The sequence below is a fragment of the Oncorhynchus masou genome, chromosome 30 (genome assembly GCF_036934945.1).
Source record: "Oncorhynchus masou masou isolate Uvic2021 chromosome 30, UVic_Omas_1.1, whole genome shotgun sequence".
Classification (NCBI taxonomy): domain Eukaryota; kingdom Metazoa; phylum Chordata; class Actinopteri; order Salmoniformes; family Salmonidae; genus Oncorhynchus; species Oncorhynchus masou.
This window is the reverse complement of record NC_088241.1, coordinates 7,686,259-7,707,565: the sequence shown is the minus strand read 5'-3', so window position 1 is coordinate 7,707,565 and position 21,307 is coordinate 7,686,259. Positions and strand designations below refer to the sequence as shown.

The window sequence follows — 21,307 nt, the reverse complement described above, 5'->3', positions numbered from 1 at the left end:
GAAGAACAAGGAACACACCAGGCAGGTCCGAGATACTGTTGTGAAGAAGTTTAAAGCCGGATTTGGATACAAAAAGATTTCCCAAGCTTTAAACATCCCAAGGAGCACTGTGCAAGCGATAATATTGAAATGGAAGGAGTATCAGAACACTGCAAATCTACCAAGACCTGGCCGTCCCTCTAAACTTTCAGCTCATACAAGGAGAAGACTGATCAGAGATGCAGCCAAGAGGCCCATGATCACTCTGGATGAACTGCAGAGATCTACAGCTGAGGTGGGAGACTATGTCCATAGGACAACAATCAGTCGTATATTGCACAAATCTGGCCTTTATGGAAGAGTGGCAAGAAGAAAGCCATTTCTTAAAGATATCCATAAAAAGTGTTGTTTAAAGTTTGCCACAAGCCACCTGGGAGACACACCAAACATGTGGAAAAAGGTGCTCTGGTCAGATGAAACCAAAATAGAACTTTTTGGCAACAATGCAAAACGTTATGTTTGGCGTAAAAGCAACACAGCTCATCACCCTGAACACACCATACCCACTGTCAAACATGGTGGTGGCAGCATCATGGTTTGGGCCTGCTTTTCCTCAGCAGGGACAGGGAAGATGGTTAAAATTGATGGGAAGATGGATGGAGCCAAATACAGGACCATTCTGGAAGAAAACCTGATGGAGTCTGCAAAAGACCTGAGACTGGGACGGAGATTTGTCTTCCAACAAGACAATGATCCAAAACATAAAGCAAAATCTACAATGGAATGGTTCAAAAATAAACATATCCAGGTGTTAGAATGGCCAAGTCAAAGTCCAGACCTGAATCCAATCGAGAATCTGTGGAAAGAACTGAAAACTGCTGTTCACAAATGCTCTCCATCCAACCTCACTGAGTTCGAGCTGTTTTGCAAGGAGGAATGGGAAAAAAAATCAGTCTCTCGATGTGCAAAACTGATAGAGACATACCCCAAGCGACTTACAGCTGTAATCGCAGCAAAAGGTGGCGCTACAAAGTATTAACTCATCTTTTTCTCATCACCCGTCTATTTTCCCCCACAAACCGATGCTGGCACTAAGACCCCACTCAACGAGCTGTATGAGGCCATAAGCAAAGAAGAAAATGCTCATCCAGAAGCGGTGCTCCTAGTGGCCGGGGACTTGAGTGCAGGCAAACTTGAATTTGTTTGCCTCATTTCTACCAGCATGTCACATGCAACCAGAGGAAAAATAATTATATCCTCCTGATTCCTGTTAACCTTTTTGGGAAAGGGTCAGCATTTTCACATTTGGATGAATAGCGTGCCCAGAGTGAACTGCCTCCTACTCTGTCCCAGATGCCAATATATGCATATTATTATTAGTATTGTATAGAAAATGCTCTGAAATTTCTAAAACTGTTTGAATTATGTCTGTGAGTATAAGAAAACTCATATGGCAGGTGAAAACCTGAGAAAAATCCAACCAGGAAGTGGGACATCATAGTTTTTCAAAGCTTGGCCTAGCAAATACACATTGAGATATGGATCAAGTTGCACTTCCTACGGCTTCCACTAGATGTCAACCTTCTTTAAAAACTTGAATGGGGAGTCTACTATAAAGGAGGGGCTCATGAGACCTCTTTGAGTCAGTGGTCTGGCAGAGAGCCTTGGTCTCATGACGCGCACTCCCGACAGAATTACCTCTCGTTCCAGTGCTTTTCTGAAGACAAAGGAATTCTCCGGTTGGAACATTATTGATGTTTTATGTTAAAAACATCCTAAAGATTGATTCCATACATCGTTTGACATGTTTCTAAAGAACTGTAATGGAACTTTTTGAGTTTTTGTCTGGATGAAGTGCCTGCGCCTCATGAAGATGGATTACTGGGCTGAACACACTAACAACAAGTGGCTATTTGGACATAAATGATGGAACTTTATGGAACAAATCAGTAATTTATTGCCGAATTGGGATTCCTGGGAGTGCCTTCTGATGAAGATCATCAAAGGTAAGTGAATATTTATGGTGTTGTTTCTAACTTTGTTGATTCCAAAATTGTGGATATTCCTCTTGCTGTTTTGGGTTCTGAGCGTCGTTCTCAGATTATGCTTTTTCCGCTATTTAAAAAAAAATCGGACACAGCGGTTGCATTAAGGAGAAGTATATATTTAATTCTGTGAATAACTCTTGTATCTTTTATCAATGTTTATTATGAGTATTTCTGCAACATCACCGGATGTTTTGGAATCAAAACATTACTGCACGTAAGGCGCCAAAGTAAACTGAGATTTTTGGATATAAGTATGCACATTATCGAACAAAACATACATGTATTGTGTAACATGATGTCATATGAGTGTCATCTGATGAAGATCATCAAAGGTTAGTGATTGATTTTATCTATATTTCTGCTTTTTGTGACTCCTCTCTTTGGCTGGAAAAATGGCCGTGTGTTTTTTTCAACTTGGCTATGACCTAACATAATCATATGTTGTGCTTTAGCTGTAAAGCATTAACAAGATGTTTTTCTTTCATTTGCTGTATTGGACTTGTTAATATGTGAAAGTTACATATTTCGAAAAAATAGCTTTGAATTTCACGCGCTGCCTTTTCAGCGGAATGTTGTCGAGGGTTTCCGCTAGTGAAACATTTTAACCCAAGTTAAGCAATTTAAAGGCAATTCTACCAAGTACTAATTGAGTGTATGTAAACTTCTGACGCACTAGGAATGTGATAAAAGAAATAAAAGCTGAATTTTTTTTCTCTCTACTGTTATTCTGACATTTCAGATTCTTAAAATAAAGTGGTGATCCTCATTGAGCTAAGACAGAGAATTTTTACTTGGATTAAATGTCAGAAATTGTAAAAAACTGAGTATAAATGTATTTGGCTAAGGTATATGTAAACTTCCGACTTCAACTGTATATTTTTTTTACTTTAGTTTATTTTGGAAATATTATGTTATCTCTATTTCTCGAAATAAATTGTTGGTTAAGGACTTGTAAGTATGCATTTCACGGTAAGGTCTACACCTGTTGCATTCGGCATGTGACAAATTACATTTGATTTGATCCTGTTTCCATTGATCATTGTTGAGATGTTTCTAAAACAGGATTGGTGTCCACCTATGGTAAATTCAATTGATTGGACATGATTTGGAAAGGCACACACCAGTCCATATAACATCCCACAGTTGACAGAGCATATCAGAGCAAAAACCATGAGGTTGAAGGAATTGTTCGTAGAGCTCCGAGAGAGGATTGTGTCAAAGCAGAGATCTGGGGGAAGGGTACCAATAAATGTCTGCAGTATTGAAGGTCCCCAAGAACACAGTGGCCTCCATCATTCTTAAATTAAAGAAGTTTGTAACACCAAGACTATTCCTAGAGCTGGCCGCGCGGCCAAACTAAGCAATCGGGGAATGGGCTTTGGTCAGGTAGGTGAACAAGAACCCGATGGTCACACTGACAGATCTCCAGAGTTCCTCTGTGGAGATGGGAGAACCTTCCAGAAGGACAGCCATCTCTGCAGCACTCCACCAATTAGGCCCAAATGGTAGAGTGACCAGACAGAAGCCACTCCTCAGTAAAAGGCACATTACAGCCCACTTGGAGATTTTTGGATATAAGTATGCACATTATCGAACAAAACATACATGTATTGTGTAACATGATGTCATATGAGTGTCATCTGATGAAGATCATCAAAGGTTAGTGATTGATTTTATCTATATTTCTGCTTTGTGTGGCTCCTCTCTTTCGCTGGAAAATGGCTGTGTGTTTTTGTGACTTGACTATGACCTAACATAATCCTATGTGGTGCTTTCACTGTAAATTATTTTTGAAATCGGACACCACGGGTAGATTAACAAGATGTTTATCTTTCATTTGCTGTATTGGACTTGTTAATGTGTGAAAGTTACATGATTATAAAAAATACTTTTGAATTTCGCCCGCTGCCTTTTCAGCGGAATGTTGAGGTGGGGTTCCGCTAGCGGCAGAAACTGAATGGTACTCAGGCTAATACAACAGTTTACTTTGTGTCACTCAGGGAGGAGGAGAGAGTGTTTGAGTGGAGGCTGCCTCTGTCAGAAGTCTGCCAAATCCTACCGCAAGCACAGGAAGGCCTGTGAGTAGTCTTGTGTTTTTGTAACACTAACAGCAGTACATTGAAGAGTTTCTACAATACTTGTTACAATGGACTCTCCCAAAGTCACCAATCTGTGTTAGGGATTTCTTCCATTGACGGAGAGGCAGACCAAAGCGCAGCGTGGTTATTTTGATTCATGCTTTAATAAATCACTTCACATGAACAAACTTACAAAAACAAGAAATGTGAAAACCCCAAACAGTCCTATCTGTTGCAAACACAGAGACAGGAACAATCACCCACAAACACACAGTGAAACCCAGGCTACCGAAGTATGATTCTCAATCAGAGACAACTAATGACACCTGCCTCTGATTGAGAACCATACTAGGCCGAAACATAGAAATACCCAAAATATAGAACAAACAAACATAGACTGCCCACCCAACTCACGCCCTGACCATACTAAATAAAGACAAAACAAAGGAAATAAAGGTCAGAACGTGACAGTACCACCCCCAAAGGTGCGGACTCCGGCCGCAAAACCTTGACCTATAGGGGAGGGTCTGGGTGGGCGTCTGTCCGCGGTGGCGGCTCTGGCGCGGGACGCGGACCCCACTTCACCATTGTCTTAGTCCGCCTTATAGTCCGCCTCCGTGGCTTTCTAACCATGGCCACCCTTCTCAATGACCCCACCGGACAGAGGGGCAGCTCGGGACAGAGGGGCAGCACGGGACAGAGGGGCAGCTCGGGACAGAGGGGAGGAGGCCCTGGCGCCTCTGGGCTGAGGGGCTCTGGCGCCTCAGACTCCGGCAGCAGCGCCGGACAGGCTGGAGACTCCGGCAGCAGCGCCGGGCAGGCGGGAGACTCCGGCAGCAGCGCCGGGCAGGCGGGAGACTCCGGCAGCAGCGCCGGGCAGGCGGGAGACTCCGGCAGCAGCGCCGAGCAGGCGGGAGACTCCGGCAGCAGCGCCGGGCAGGCGGGAGACTCCGGCAGCAGAGCCGGGCAGGCGGGAGACTCCGGCAGCAGCGCCGAGCAGGCGGGAGACTCCGGCAGCAGCGCCGGGTAGGCGGGAGACTCCGGCTGCAGCGCCGGGCAGGCGGGAGACTCCGGCAGCAGCGCCGGGCAGGCGGGAGACTCCGGCAGCAGCGCCGGGTAGGCGGGAGACTCAGACAGCAGCGCCGGGCAGGCGGGAGACTCCGGCAGCAGCGCCGGACAGGTGGGAGGCTCCGGGAACAGCGCCGGACAGGCGGGAGACTCCGGCAGCAGCGCCGGACAGGCAGGAGACTCCGGCAGCAGCGCCGGACAGACGGGACCACCTGTAGGGAGGAGACAGAGAGACAGCCTGGTGCGTGGGGCTGCCACCGGAACCAACAGGCTGGGGAGACCCTCAGGAGGCTTGGTGTTAAGAGGAGGCACCTGAAGGACCGGGCTGTGGGGGAGCACTGGAGCTCTGGTGCACAGCCTTGGCACCACTTTCCCAGGCTGGACAACCACTCTAGCCCGGACCCTCCAGAGTGCAGGCACAGGTTGAACCGGGCTGTGGGTAAGCAAGGAGATCTAGTGCTTACTACGCGCACCTCTCCCTTTGGCTCCACTCCCACATTTGCCCGGCACGAGTGGAGCGCAGGCAGAGGACGCACTGCACCCTCCCAGCACCCCGGAGACACAGCACGCAGAGCCGGCGCAGGATACCCTGGACTAAAACTGCGTACCGGCGACCAGACCCGCTGAGCAGGCACCATACGCCCTGGCTCGATGCCCGCACTCGCATGACACTCTCGGGGGGCTGCCCTATAGCGCACTGGGCTATGGACACGTACTGGCGACACCGTGCGCTTAACCGCATAACACGGTGCCTGACCAGTAACGCGCTGCTTATAATAAGCACGAGGAGTGAGCTCAGGTCTGCTACCTGGCTTAGCTTCACACCTCGTGTCCCCCCCCAATTTTTTGGGGGGGCTGCCTCTCTTACCTGTTGCACTGCCGCGTTGGCTTCGCCAACCTCATTCTCCTGTAACCTTCCTTGCACTGCTCCATCGAATCCCAGGCGGGCTCCGGCACTCTCCCTGGGTCGACCGCCCACCTGTCTATCTCCTCCCAAGTTGTGTAGTCCAGATTCTGCTCCCATGTCCCGAAATCTTGACCTCGCTGTTGCTTTTCCTGCTGCTGGTGCCTCTGTTCCTTTTCCTGCTGCTGCTTTTGCTGCAGCTGCTGTTTACCACGCCGCTTGGTCCTGTTGTGGTGGGTGATTCTGTAAGGGATTTCTTCCATTGACGGAGAGGCGGACCAAAGCGCAGCCTGGATATTTTGATTCATGCTTTAATAAATCACTTCACATGAACAAACTTACAAAAACAAGAAATGTGAAAACCCCAAACAGTCCTATCTGTTGCAAACACAGAGACAGGAACAATCACCCACAAACACACAGTGAAACCCAGGCTACCGAAGTATGATTCTCAATCAGAGACAACTAATGACACCTGCCTCTGATTGAGAACCATTTTAATTTTTTAATTTTACCTTTATTTAACCAGGCAAGTCAGTTAAGAACAAATTCTTATTTTCAATGACGGCCTGGGAACAGTGGGTTAACTGCCTGTTCAGGGGCAGAACAACAGATTTGTACCTTGTCAGCTCGGGGGTTTGAACTCACAACCTTCAGGTTACAGGTTACTAGTCCAACGCTCTAACCACTCTATATTTACTAGGCCGAAACATAGAAATACCCAAAATAAAGAACAAACAAACATAGACTGCCCACCCAACTCACGCCCTGACCATACTAAATAAAGACAAAACAAAGGAAATAAAGGTCAGAACGTGACAATCTGTGTATCTCTCTCCCATCCTCTTGGACCTATATGCAATCCAGTTGTGGCAATGTGCCTAAGGAAAGGATTCCAGAATCATTGGAAATGCCAGAAGATCAAGGAAATGGTAGAGAGGTCAAATGGTGATCAAGGCAAAAACTTCATGAATATCCCAATTTAAAGAGTTGACCTTTAATAACTACTTTTTATCATGTTTTGTAATCTCATGTTGCTCTCTCAAGAACTATGACTAGTTTTTTGTAATAAAAATGTATTATATAATTATACTCCTTTGTCAAAATGTAAAAAATTATTATTATTATTATTATTTTATAATTTTATCATTAGATTTCATATTTCCTTTTACTTGTATCGTGCAATTCTAAATCACTCTGTTGCTACTTCATTATTCACATTATTCACATTATTTCTGTATTTTACCCCCTATTCTACCCGATTTCGATCTTGTCTCACGCTGCAATTCCCCAAAGGGCTCGGGAGGGTAACGTCGAGTCATGCGTCCTCCGAAACATGACCTGCCAGACCGCACTTCTTTACACCCGCCTGCTCAACAATGAAGCCAGCCGCACCAATATCTCGGGGGAAATACCGTTCACCCGACAACCAAGGTCAGACTGCAGGCACCTGGCCCGCCACAAGGAGTTGCTAGAGCGTGATGAGCCAAGTAAAGAGCCATTCTGCCGATAAAGAAATCACCCAAGATTGCACCATTCAGTAGGACAGGTGTGAAAAGACAACATTTTATTTAAGACAATAATTAATGACGAGGAAATATAAACATAAGACAACACCACAAGCCTGCGTCTCCTCCGAGAATTTACAAGCTTATGCAAAAACAAGTCATATTTTACATAAACACCAGTTAACTGTACTATCAATTGAAATGTTTTACCTTTAAGGTATTTACAAGTTAATTAAACCTGAATTTGTACTTAAATAACAGAGTTTACATACATGATCAAACACAGAACAACACAGAAAGGGACTCAGTGAATGGACTCCAGGGCAACAGTCACAGTCACAAGGGCAGTAAATATCTAAGAACTTTTAGAAACAGAACTAGGCAGTGCTGCTGAGCAATGGATGTTTGCCCTTTCATTTATCATGTTGAAGACCAGTTTTCAAGATTTTTGTTTTTATTTATAGAGATGAGAATAGAGAACACACTGTCGAGGTGGGTTCTATTCTAAGGGGATAGACCCCTCCCACCTGACCTCTTGTTCTCTCTCCTCACAATGTAAAAGCATTGGAAAGGAGCTGGGCATACTAAACCCAGCCCTATAGTGGCAAGATGGGGCAAGTACAATATAAACAAAACCACTTATTTCTATCCAGTCCTTTTTCAGATCAGTGAGGGGAGTCAGTGAAGGTAGAGGGAAGGGAGTGATTGGCTCCCAGCCAGCAGACAGACATGCAGTGTGCTTACTGTGGTGGTCTCAGTGGTTGATCATAGGCAGAGAGAGAGGGCTAGCAGGGCCATCAGCATCAGACCAACTCTGGACAGGAATGGAGGGGCAGGCGAGTGGCCTGGGAGAGAAAGAAGAAAGGGAGAGAAGGGGAACAAAGAGAATGGGAGAGGAGGTGGACAAAGAGAATGGGAGAGGAGGGGGACAAAGAGAATGGGAGAGGAGGGGGACAAAGAGAATGGGAGAGGAGGGGGACAAAGAGAATGGGAGAGGAGGGGGACAAAGAGAATGGGAGAGGAGAGGGACAAAAAGAATGGGAGAGGAGGGGGACAAAGAGAATGGGAGAGGAGGGGGACAAAGAGAATGGGAGAGGAGGTGTACAAAGAGAATGGGAGAGGAGGGGGACAAAGAGAATGGGAGAGGAGGGGGAAAAAGATAATGGGAGAGGAGGGGGACAAAGAGAATGAGTGAGGAAGTTTTTTTTAACTGTATTTGTTTTTACTACTGTCTGTACCCCCCCTGTTCAGAAAATGTCTGTATTGCATTTCCCTGATGTATGAACATGATCCTTGCACAAACACATACGCAAACTAGAACCAAATTAACGTAATAAAAACAACTTTGTGACATTTAATTACTCATTATATCCCACCCAGGTCTTACTACAACAGTCCACCCACTTACCAGTGACATCCAGACTAATGGTCTTGGACATAGAGATGTTGGTCACAGGGTTCTTGGCCACACAAGTGTAGTCCCCTGCATTCTCCAAGGAGGCGATAACAGCCATCAAAGGGCCAGTCCCTAGCACTGATTGGTTGTTGAATATCCACCCGTAATCACTGGTTGGCCGGGAGTCAGCAGAGCACTTCAGCGTGACTGTGATTACTGAGCCAACCACCACTGAGACTGGGCCAGAGATGTTCACACTCAGGGGGCCATCTACAGAGAGAGAGAGGGGGGGGGGTCATAATAAGGAAAAGTCTAAACAGGGACATCCAACTCTTACATCAACCCATTGAGGTTGAAATTTAAAGCCGTTCAGGTTAGGGTTTAGGTTAGGGACATTCCAGGTATCCCAGATAGCACTAACCATCATACCAGTGGTGGGTTTCTGACTGTTTCCACATTAATAATAAATACATAAATAATAAATAATAAATAAATAAATAATAAATATTACTAAAACACCAGTACTTACAGTTCACCAGTAGCTGGTATTTAGGGCTGGTGTGTGGTCGAAGGAGGTTGGTGGCAACGCACTGATAGTTTCCATCGTTAGACACTTTGACTGGACTGAAGTGCAGAGAGTTGTTAGAGATGGTTATGTCAGAGTTCAAGGTGTTGTTCAGGACCAGAGACAGGTTGTCCTTCATCCAGTAGATGGTGTCATAGCGCCCGGTGACATCACAGGTCAGGGTTAGGTTGTCAGATGATATTGGTATTTTGTTTCGTTTCACCATCACTGACTTTATAGCCTCTGTGAGGACAGAGGAAGTGTATTGCTTTATGTACAGTATCAAGATTTGTCATTTGATCAAATGGTTAGTTCCAGCAATGCAATAGCTGGATACAAACACATATATATATATATATATATATATATATATATATATATATACCTATATATGTGTGTGTGTGTGTGTGTGTGTGTGTGCGTGTGTGTGTGTGTGTGTGTGTGTGTGTGTGTGTGTGTGTGTGTGTAAACTCAGCAAAAAAATTAACATCCCCTTTTCAGGACCCTGTCTTTCAAAGATAATTTGTAAAATCAAAATAACTTCAAATCAAATCAAATCAAATTTTATTTGTCACATACACATGGTTAGCAGATGTTAATGCGAGTGTAGCGAAATGCTTGTGCTTCTAGTTCCGACAATGCTGTAATAACCAATAAGTAATCTAACGAACAATTCCAAAACTACTGTCTTATACACAGTGTAAGGGGATAAAGAATATGTACATAAGGATATATGAATGAGTGATGATACAGAGCAGCATAGGCAAGATACAGTAGATGGTATCGAGTACAGTATATGCATATGAGATGAGTTGCCGTACCAGGCGGTGATACAGCTCGCCAGGATGCTCTCGATTGTGCATCTGTAGAAGTTTGTGAGTGCTTTTGGTGACAAGCCGAATTTCTTCAGCCTTCTGAGGTTGAAGAGGCGCTGCTGCGCCTTCTTCACGATGCTGTCTGTGTGAGTGGACCAATTCAGTTTGTCTGTGATGTGTATGCCGAGGAACTTAAAACTTACTACCCTCTCCACTACTGTTCCATCGATGTGGATAGGGGGTGTTCCCTCTGCTGTTTCCTGAAGTCCACAATAATCTCCTTAGTTTTGTTGACATTGAGTGTGAGGTTATTTTCCTGACACCACACTCCGAGGGCCCTCACCTCCTCCCTGTAGGCCGTCTCGTCGTTGTTGGTAATCAATCCTACCACTGTTGTGTCGTCCGCAAACTTGATGATTGAGTTGGAGGCGTGCGTGGCCACGCAGTCGTGGGTGAACAGGGAGTACAGGAGAGGGCTCAGGACGCACCCTTGTGGGGCCCCAGTGTTGAGGATCAGCGGGGTGGAGATGTTGTTGCCTACACTCACCACCTGGGGGCGGCCCGTCATGAAGTGCAGTACCCAGTTGCACAGGGCGGGGTCGAGACCCAGGGTCTCGAGCTTGATGAAGAGCTTGGAGGGTACTATGGTGTTAAATGCCGAGCTGTAGTCGATGAACAGCATTCTCACGTAGGTATTCCTCTTGTCCAGATGGGTTAGGGCAGTGTGCAGTGTGGTTGAGATTGCATCGTCTGTGGACCTATTTGGGCGGTAAGCAAATTGGAGTGGGTCTAGTGTGTCAGGTAGAGTGGAGGTGATATGGTCCTTGACTAGTCTCTCAAAGCACTTCATGATGACGGAAGTGAGTGCTACGGGGCGGTAGTCGTTTAGCTCAGTTACCTTAGCTTTCTTGGGAACAGGAACAATGGTGGCCCTCTTAAAGCATGTGGGAACAGCAGACTGGTATAGGGATTGATTGAATATGTCCGTAAACACACCAGCCAGCTTGTCTGCGCATGCTATGAGGGCGCGGCTGGGGATGCCGTCTGGGCCTGCAGCCTTGCGAGGGTTAACACGTTTAAATGTTTTACTCACCTCGGCTGCAGTGAAGGAGAGTCCGCATGTTTTCGTTGCAGGCCGTGTCAGTGGCACTATATTGTCCTCAAAGCAGGCAAAAAAGTTATTTCGTCTGCCTGGGAGCAAGACATCCTGGTCCGTGACTGGGCTGGTTTTCTTCTTGTAGTCCGTGATTGACTGTAGACCCTGCCACATACCTCTTGTGTCTGAGCCGTTGAATTGAGATTCTACTTTGTCTCTATTACTGACGCTTAGCTTGTTTGATAGCCTCGCGGAGGGAATAGCTGCACTGTTTGTATTCGGTCATGTTACCAGTCACATTGCCCTCATTAAAAGCAGTGGTTCACGCTTTCAGTTTCACGCGAATGCTGCCATCAATCCACGGTTTCTGGTTAGGGAATGTTTTAATCGTTGCTATGGGAACGACATCTTCATCGCACGTTCTAATGAACTCGCACACCGAATCAGCGTATTCGTCAATGTTGTTGTCTGACGCAATACGAAACATATCCCAGTCCACGTGATGGAAGCAGTCTTGGAGTGTGGAATCAGCTTAGTCGGACCAGCGTTGGACAGACCTCAGCGTGGGAGCTTCTTGTTTTAGTTTCTGTCTGTAGGCAGGGATCAGCAAAATGGAGTCGTGGTCAGCTCTTCCGAAAGGAGGGCGGGGCAGGGCCTTATATGCGTCGCGGAAGTTAGAATAACAATGATCCAAGGTTTTGCCAGCCCTGGTTGCGCAATCGATATGCTGATACAATTTAGGGAGTCTTGTTTTCAGATTAGCCTTGTTAAAATCCCCAGCTACAATGAATGCAGCCTCAGGATGTATGGATTCCAGTTTGCAAAGAGTCAAATAAAGTTCGTTCAGAGCCATCGATGTGTCTGCTTGGGGGGGAATATATACGGCTGTGATTATAATCGAAGAGAATTCTCTTGGTAGATAATGCGGTCGACATTTGATTGTGAGGAATTCTAAATCAGGTGAACAAGGATTTGAGTTCCTGTATGTTTCTGTGATCACACCACGTCTCGTTAGCCATAAGGCATACGCCCCCGCCCCTCTTCATACCAGAAAGATGTTTGTTTCTGTCGGTGCGATGCGTGGAGAAACCCGCTGGCTGCACCGCCTCCGATAGCGTCTCTCCAGTGAGCCATGTTTCCGTGAAGCAAAGAACGTTACAGTCTCTGATGTCCCTCTGGAATGCTACCCTTGCTCGGATTTCATCAACCTTGTTGTCAAGAGACTGGACATTGGCGAGAAGAATGCTAGGGAGTGGTGCACGATGTGCCCGTCTCCGGAGTCTGACCGGAAGACCGCCTCGTTTCCCTCTTTTACGGAGTCGTTTTTTTGGGTCGCCGGCTGGGATCCATTCCGTTGTCCTGGTTGAAAGGCAGAACACAGGATCCGCTTCGCGAAAGTCATATTCTTGGTCGTACTGATGGTGAGTTGACGCTGATCTTATATTCAGTAGTTCTTCTCGACTGTATGTAATGAAACCTAAGATGACCTGGGCTACTAATGTAAGAAATAACACGTAAAAAAACAAAAAACTGCATAGTTTCCTAGGAACGCGAAGCGAGGCGGCCATCTCTGTCGGCGCCGGAAGTAGTCATCACAGATCTTCATTGAAAGGGTTTAAACACTGTTTCCCATGCTTTTTCAATGAACTATGAACAATTAAAGAACATGCACCTGTGGAATGGTCGTTAAGACACTAACAGCTTACAGACAGTAGGCAATTAAGGTCACAGTTGTGAAAACGTAGGACAAAAAAGAGGCCTTTCTACTGACTCTGAAAAACACTAAAGTAAGATGCTCATCTGCGTGAACGTGCATTTGGCATGCTGCAAGGAGGCATGAGGACTGCAGATGTGGCCATGGCAATACATAGCAATGTCTGTACTGTGAGACGCGTAAGACAGCGCTACAGGGAGACAGGATGGACAGCTGATCGACCTCACAGTGACAGAGCACGTGTAACAACACCAGCACAGGATCGGTGCATCCGAACATCACTTCTGCGGGACAGGTACTGGATGGCAACAACAACTGCCTGAGTTACACCAGGAAGGAACAATCCCTCCATCAGTGCTCAGACTGTCCACAATAGGCCGAGAGAGGCTGGACTGAGGGCTTGTAGGCCTGTTGTAAGGCAGATCCTCACCAGACATCACCGGCAACAACGTCACCTATGGCCACAAACCCACCGTCGCTGGACCAGACAGGACTGGCAAAAAGTGCTCTTCACTGACGAGTAGCGGTTTTGTCTCATTAAGGGTGATGTTCGGATTTCGTGTTTATCGTCGAAGGAATGAGCGTTACAACATGGCCTGTACTCTGGATCGATTTTTGGAGGTGGAGGGTCCGTCATGGTCTGGGGCGGTGTGTCACAGCATCATCGGACTGAGCATGTTGTCATTGCAGCCAATATCAATGCTGTGCGTTCCAGGAAAGACATCCTCCTCCCTCATGTGGTACCCTTCCCGCAGGCTCATCCTGACATGACCCTCCAGCATGACAATGCCACCAGCCATACTGCTCGTTCTGTGCGTGATTTCCTGCAAGTCAGGAATGTCATTGTTCTGCCATTGTCAGCGAAGTGCCCGGATCTCAATCCCATTGAGCATGTCTGGGACCTGTTGGATCGGAGGGTGAGGGCTAGGGTGATTACCCCCAGAAATGTCCTGGAACTTGCAGGTGCCTTGGTGGAAGAGTGGGGTAACATCTCACAGCAAGAACTGGCAAATCTGGTGCAGTCCATGAGGAGGAGATGCACTGCAGTACTTAATGCAGCTGGTGGCCACACCAGATACTGACTGTTACTTTTGATTTGAATAGTTGAATTATGTAGTGGACTGCAATGGACAGTAGGAATGTGTACTCCCAAGGCCTCTCCTGACTGATGAGAAGTCCTGTGATATGCACGGAGGAGCACAGATAAATCCTGGCTGATGGATAAGTACATATTTGTGGAAGGATGGGGTGAGAGTTCAGGGTATAAGTGGACACTGCACTGTATTGAATTTATGTATTTTGCTGTACATCTTCACTGAGTAAAGATTGGAAATGTTTGGGCTCTTTTGTATGATAAGTATGTTTATTGTAATTCTTATCAGATTGCAAATGAACACATCAAAGCGAAGAATCTGAAGTCTGACTTACCAATGACGGTGAGCATCTTGGAAGCAGTGCTGTTTCTGCCAGTGATGTTGTTGAAGGCCACACAGGTGTATTCCCCTTGACTGGCAAAAGTCAGAGGGCCCATCTCATACACTGAGCCAGTCGCCACCTGGGAGCCATTGAAGAACCAGCTGAACTGGCTGAGAGGCTGAGAGGAGGCCAAGCAGTTTAAGGTCAAGTTGTGTCCCATTTCTCCTAATGCTGGTCCCGTTATAACAGGCATCTCTGGTCCATCTATAATACAAAAAGACAATCAGCTATAGACCAAACATCTGAATTCCACTCAATAGAGGTTATTGGCCAGAAGGTCAAGGATCATCAAAATATTTTAATGATGTTAGAGGTGTGATCTAAACATTTACATTGACTTTACTACAATATTTATTCAATATTTATTCTCAAAGATTCCACCTTAAGCCATGGGGTTAAAGTTGAACTTTATAGCACTTGTTAACTGCGCTCTTGGAAAAAAAGGTGCTATCTACAACCAAAAAAGTGTTCTTTGGCTGTCCCCACAGAATAACCCTTGGAAAAAACCCTTTTGGTTCCCGGTAGAACCGTTCTGGCTTCCATGTTGAATCCTTTCCACAGAAGGTTATACATGGAACCAAAAAGAGTTCTACCTGGAACCAAAAAGGGTTCTCCTATGGGGACAGCAGCAAAACCCTTTTGGAACCCATTTTTCTAAGAGTGTACTCACAGTTGACGATCAGTCTGTATTCTGGGCTGGTCATGTTGCTGAGGGGATTGGAGGCAGAACACTGATAGTCTCCGTTGTCAGAATGCTGGACAGAGTTGAATGTCAGTGTATTGTTGTTCATAGAGAAGTCTGTTCTGTTGTCAGCATACAGAGGCCAGCCGTTCCTCATCCACTGAATGGAGTAAACCGTTCCAGCGGTGCCACAGGTCAGAGAGAATCTCTCGTTCAGTATTGGCTGGGCTCCAATTACTTTCACAATGGTCATGGTCACAGGTGCTGTGGAAAGTAGATCAAATGGTTTTTCAGCACTTTATCTCTCAACTTCCATCTAATTATACTGTAGGTTCAACAGCACATATACTGTCTAAAACCAAATGAACACAAACAAAGTAAAGGAAGTTTTAGTCCCTTGATTTTAAGTAGCAGTTACTGACTCACCAACGACAGTGAGTATCTTGGAGACAGTGCTGTTTCTGACAGTGATGTTGTTAAAGGCCACACAGGTGTATTCCCCATGACAGGCTAAGGTCAGTGGGCCCATCTCATAAACTGAGCCAGTTGCCACCTGGGATCCATTGAAGAACCAGCTGAACTGGCTGGGAGGCTGAGAGGAAGCTGAGCAGTTGAAGGTCACGCTGTGTCCTGTCATTGCTATATCCGGACTCATGATAACAGGTCTCTCTGGACCATCTGGGAAACACAAGATAACGAAGATAGAAGTATTATATTAGCAATTGGAACTGCCATTAGTGCATTGGCTTGGTTTGACCCCAGCAATACCCAACCATCCCCTTGACTTTATTACATTAGTGTCAGAAGTGGGATCCAAACCTACCCCAACTACATTACTATAAATTCCATCTTGCCCTCATTATAGGTCAAATTTAGAATTTAATTTGCAGACAAGTTTGGTTTTGGGCAATAATAAGTACTCACAGTTGACGATCAGTCTGTATTCTGGGCTGGTCATGTTGCTGAGGGGGTTGGAGGCAGAACACTGATAGTCTCCGTTGTCAGAATGCTGGACAGAGTTGAATGTCAGTGTATTGTTGTTCATAGAGAAGTCTGTTCTGTTGTCAGCATACAGAGGCCAGCCGTTCCTCATCCACTGAATGGAGTAAACCGTTCCAGCGGTGCCACAGGTCAGAGAGAATGTCTGGTTCAGAATTGGCTGGGATCCCATTGCTTTCACCATGGCCATGGTGACTGGTTCTGTGAAGAAAACGTCAGAGTATCACAAGATGTTGACTTCAATCACTGCATGTTGAATGTCTTATATCTACAAGTTAAACAGTTTAGATGTCTCTTCCGTCTTACCAACAACAATGAGCATCTTGGAGACAGTTCTGTTTCTGCCAGTGACGTTGTTGAAGGCCACACAGGTGTACTCTCCATTACTGGCTAAGATCAGTGCTCCAGTCTCATACACTGAGCCAGTTGCCACCTGGGAGCCATTGAAGAACCAGCTGAACTGACTGGGAGGCTGAGAGGAGGCTGAGCAGTTGAAGGTCACGCTGTGTCCTGTCATTGCTATATCCGGACTAGTTACAGCAGGTCTCTCTGGTCCAACTATTAATAAACACAAGACAGTATGGTTCATTTCATGGTTTTACTATTTTGACAAAGTTTAGTAAATAACTAGTCTTCCACAATCCTTGGCTTGTTCAAGTCAGAACAGCTCATAGGAGCAGGAGCTCATAGGAACAGGAGCTCATAGGAGCAGGAGCTCATAGGAGCAGAGCCTAACTCCTATTTCTGTAGCGTGTTGCAGCTTGATGTGTAAGTACATCCCCTGGACAGGACGCTAGTCTATCACAGGCCCTTATGCCCCAATTTATCTCCTTGATGCTGAGTGCCAAGTAAAGACACATTGGGTCACATTTTTACAGTCGCTGGTATGACTCATCCAGGGATCAAACTCCCAACCTTCATATCTCAGGGCAGAAACTTTAACTACAAGGCCACTGAATTGGTTTTATCAGACACAGATGACCAGCTCTTGTAATACTTACAGTTCACCACAAGCTTGTATGTCATGCTGGTCAGGTTGCTAACAGCATTAAAGGCCTCACAGAGATATTCTCCATTGTCAGAAAACTGGATTGGGTTGATAACCATTGTGTTGTTGTCGGTAGAGAAGAATGTTCTGTTATTTAGGGAGATGAGCTGGCCATTCATCAACCAGTGAATGTAGTCTACAGGTCCAGTCACCTCACACCGCAGAGTGAACGACTGATCCAGTATTGGTGGCTTCCCATCACGGTTCAACGAAACCGCTGATATCGGCTCTATGGTCAAAAGAAGAGGGTGAGTACTTCACTGGATCGGTGGTAAAAATACCGTGATATAACGTTGTATTCATAACCATCAATAATCAAATATTCACTACCAACTATATGACATTTCGTAACTATAATGTTGCCTTACCCACAACCTTTATCATTGTGCTCATGGTGGCGTATCTGAGTGTGACATTGTTGTAGGCTAGGCAGGCGTAACTTCCTGTCTGGTTCTCTCTGGTGTTCTGCAGGCTGAGCTGTGGGCTTTGCTCGTTGAGGAACATCCCATTAAACCTCCACTTGTAGGACTCAGCGGGTTTGGACTGAGCGGAGCAGGACAGAGTGATGTCAGAGCCCGTCTTGTAGGCTGTATGTCCTATGGTCATCTCAGGAACTACCATCATGGTGAGGTTACTTGGGCCATCTATGGGAGGAACAAATAACAATGAAGTGTTGGGTAAACATTACCTAGAATATGTTTCCATCCTGCTCTATTGTGCATGCTGAGGAACTAAACAAAGTGTACTCATGATCCATGCAAATAATGACCTGGATCATGTGATCACAGAGGAATGGTTTGGGATGAAAATAGGTATATTACATCATTGCATGGAATGCTGGCTCTCCATGACAAGGTACAATCCATGTATGTTGTGTATGATTAATGTACAGTATACTGCATACTCTGATACTCACATCTAACATTGAGGCCAATTGGCTGGCTGGTGCCGTTGCTGATTCCATTGATGACCTCACATCTGAACGGCCCTTCATCGTATCGTGTCACACTGATTATGGTGAGAGTGCTGTTCCCACCACCAAGCCGAACTCTGTCACTAGCTGTGACCTCTGAGCTGCCATTCAGCCAGCGGTAGGAGAGGGAGGTGCCAGACGAGACAGAGCAGGTGAAAATGGCAGTGTCGTTCAATTCCACTAGATCAGTGGCGTTGGCCCTTAGAATCACGTTTGAAATGGGCTCTGTGGGTGAGAGAGATGATGGCAGTCAAGATAAGGTGGATGTGTTTCAAGAAAGTTTTTTTTGTGTCTTACTGAATTACAAACATGTAGTTGATATTCGTTTCATACTGTAAAACTTGCTTTGGAAATCAATCTAAATATGCTATTTTGTTTACTTAGTCTCTTTGCACACACATAAAAAGTATTATGTGTGTCTTGAAAATAACAGTTTGCTCTGTGATCTGTTCAGGTTAATTCTTTTCAAAGGTATTATGTAGGCCAACTTCACTATAGGTTCAGAAAACATTGACACATTTAAGTGTTAGCTTTCCATGTCAGGAAAATGACTTTTATTATTGTGATAGAGATCAATCATTGATAGATAATGTATGCCCATCAGTGGAGGCTGCTGAGGGGAGAACGGCTCATGATAATGTCTGGAATGGAGTTACTGGAATGGTATCAAAAACATAGCTTTCATGTGTTTGATACCATTCAATTCACTCTATTACACTCAATTCCAGCCATTATTATTAGCTGTCCTTCCCTCAGCAGCCTCCACTGATGTGCAAGCATGTTTTCATGTGAACCTGCATGGAAGAAGGTATGTGAATGGGTAAGTAAGTGTGCAGGTGAGTGTGTGTGCGAGGAAGTGACTGTGTGCCAGTGAGTGAGAGTCTACCATCGTAGAAAGATCAACAGACAGGCAGAGGTCAGTTCCTTACCCTGGACAGACAAAGTCACCACAGCATACAGGACTGGCTCCATTCCCTGCACGGTATATCGTCCTGAGTCGTTGAGTTGGAGAGAGCTTATGGACAGCTCTGAGGAGGAACGGTTGAATAAGACTCTGCCTCGATAACTTGTACTCACAATACTGCCAACAGGATAGAAAAGGACGATGATTGTAGTTTCATATGACCAGGTCCCTATGTTGATGGGGCTTTGAGGAACTAGGTTCAGGGTGACATTACTGCCCACAGCTAAGGGGTTCTTCGAGGGAACCACCACCTGGCCAGAGACATCTAGAAGAGGATGGATTGATGAGTTTAGTTCATGTTTTGAGATATTATTAATCAATACAGAACTCTTTCAAGTTCTTATTATTAATCAGTACAAAACTCTTTAAAGTTCTTATTATTAATCAGTACAAAACTCTTTAAAGTTCTTATTATTAATCAGTACAAAATTCTTTAAAGTTCTTTCAAATATTTTAATTGAGATTAATCAAATCTTTAGACTATGGCACTTTAACAGAAATAGAAGCTTTTGTTTACAAATTAGTCAATTTACAACATGACCTACTATCTATTTCTAATGTCTACTCTAGACATGGTTGTCAATGTCAGATAGAAATAGAAATCTCAACTTTTCTGAATTGATACTGTTTGACTGAAGTTCATCAACCAAACAGAGACATTTGAACAACCTGTTACTTATTTAACAAAGCGTTATAGCACAAATAGGCATCAATTTACTTCCAGAATGAGCGTTTTGTCCTATTTACCTGTAGTGAAGTTGAGCAGCACCAGGATGAGAACCCACACCAGAGGATACTCCATAGTTCTACCACTTATCAAACACCACGGATCAGAAGTGAACGGGACACTTTCCTATTGACCTATTGACTGTCCAGACTTCTTGGTAAATCCGAAAATGTCGATACTGCTCAGTCACAGTCTCCCCTCAATCAGCAAATATTTATTCAGGATCACCTCGTGTCAGGTGATGCAAATGTACCTACCCACCGTACCTGTCGCTAGAACACACCCACACACACCTACCCACCCTACCTGTCGCCAGAACACACTCACACACGCCTACCCAACTACCCACGCCCTGTTTTGTCCACGCACATTTTTCCAACTGTGTTTTTTGTTGACCCAAGTTGATTATGGTTTACTGTAAATCTGATCAACTCTGTCTGTACTATACGGGTCCTGGGAGGAGGCTGGATGGTACATGGCTAATGAGGCCGGATATAGGTTCTCTGACCCTGTCGAAACTCATGATCTATCTACAGTGGCTGAGGCAACGTTGGCTCATAAGACACTGTTCACATTGAACCTGTCAGAAAAACACTTAACAGGCCGTGGAAAAGTATTTGCCACTTTTCTGACTTTCTATATTTTTGCATAGTTTTGATACTGAATGTTATCAGATCTTCAACCAAAACCCAATTTTAGAAAAAGGGAGCCTGCGTTTACAAAAAACAAAATAAATTGATACTTATTTTATTTATTTAATTAAAAAAGTTATGCAACACCCAATTAATCTGTGTGCAAAAGTAATTGCTCCTTTACACCCAATACCTGATTGTGCCACTTTTAGCTGCAATGACTGCAACCAAATGCAATCAGTCTCTCACCTCATTGTGGAGGAATTTTGGCCCACTCTTCCATGCAGAACTGCTTTAAACTCAGATACTTTTTGGGGTTTCAAGCATGAACTGCTCGTTTCAAGTCCTGCCACAGCATTTCAATTGGGATTAGGTCTGGACTTTGACTAGGCCATTCCAAAACATCAGATTGTGTTCTGCATCATTGTCTTGCTGCATGACCCAGCTGCACTTCAGCTTCAGCTCACAGCCAGTTGCCCTGATATTCTCCTGTAGAATTCTCTGATACAGAGCAGAATTCATGGTTCCTTCTGTTAAGGTAAGTTGTCCAGATCCTGAGGCACCAAAGCATCCTCAAACCATCACACTTCCACTACCATGCTTGACCATTGGTATGAGGTTCTTACTGTGGAATG

At 45.1% G+C, this 21,307-nt stretch overlaps 1 protein-coding gene across 1 annotated transcript; it reads right to left on the bottom strand.

Moving 5' to 3' along the window:
* Window positions 1-7,613: 7,613 nt before the first annotated feature.
* LOC135521948 (carcinoembryonic antigen-related cell adhesion molecule 5-like) lies at window positions 7,614-20,256 on the bottom strand. Its single transcript, XM_064947772.1, has 13 exons — window positions 20,061-20,256; window positions 19,279-19,578; window positions 18,293-18,574; window positions 17,745-18,020; window positions 17,330-17,605; window positions 16,635-16,886; window positions 16,254-16,529; window positions 15,756-16,007; window positions 15,318-15,593; window positions 14,600-14,851; window positions 9,511-9,789; window positions 8,994-9,251; window positions 7,614-8,430 (listed from the first exon to the last, which is right to left on the bottom strand). The coding sequence occupies exons 1-13, from the start codon at window positions 20,113-20,115 to the stop codon at window positions 8,351-8,353; spliced, it is 3,114 nt and encodes a 1,037-aa protein (XP_064803844.1). The 5' UTR covers window positions 20,116-20,256; the 3' UTR covers window positions 7,614-8,350.
* Between the last annotated feature and the right edge of the window lie 1,051 nt (window positions 20,257-21,307).

Bases quoted from the DNA above. Each gene is read 5' to 3' on its own strand.
- LOC135521948 (XM_064947772.1), bottom strand. From the start codon at position 20,115: ATGGAGTATCCTCTGGTGTGGGTTCTCATCCTGGTGCTGCTCAACTTC. The intron at 19,579-20,060 runs GTAAATAGGACA...ATCCTCTTCTAG, and splicing joins GCTGCTCAACTTCACTACAG to ATGTCTCTGGCCAGGTGGTG. The intron at 15,594-15,755 runs GTGAGTCAGTAA...TACTTTCCACAG, and splicing joins CAAGATACTCACTGTCGTTG to CACCTGTGACCATGACCATT.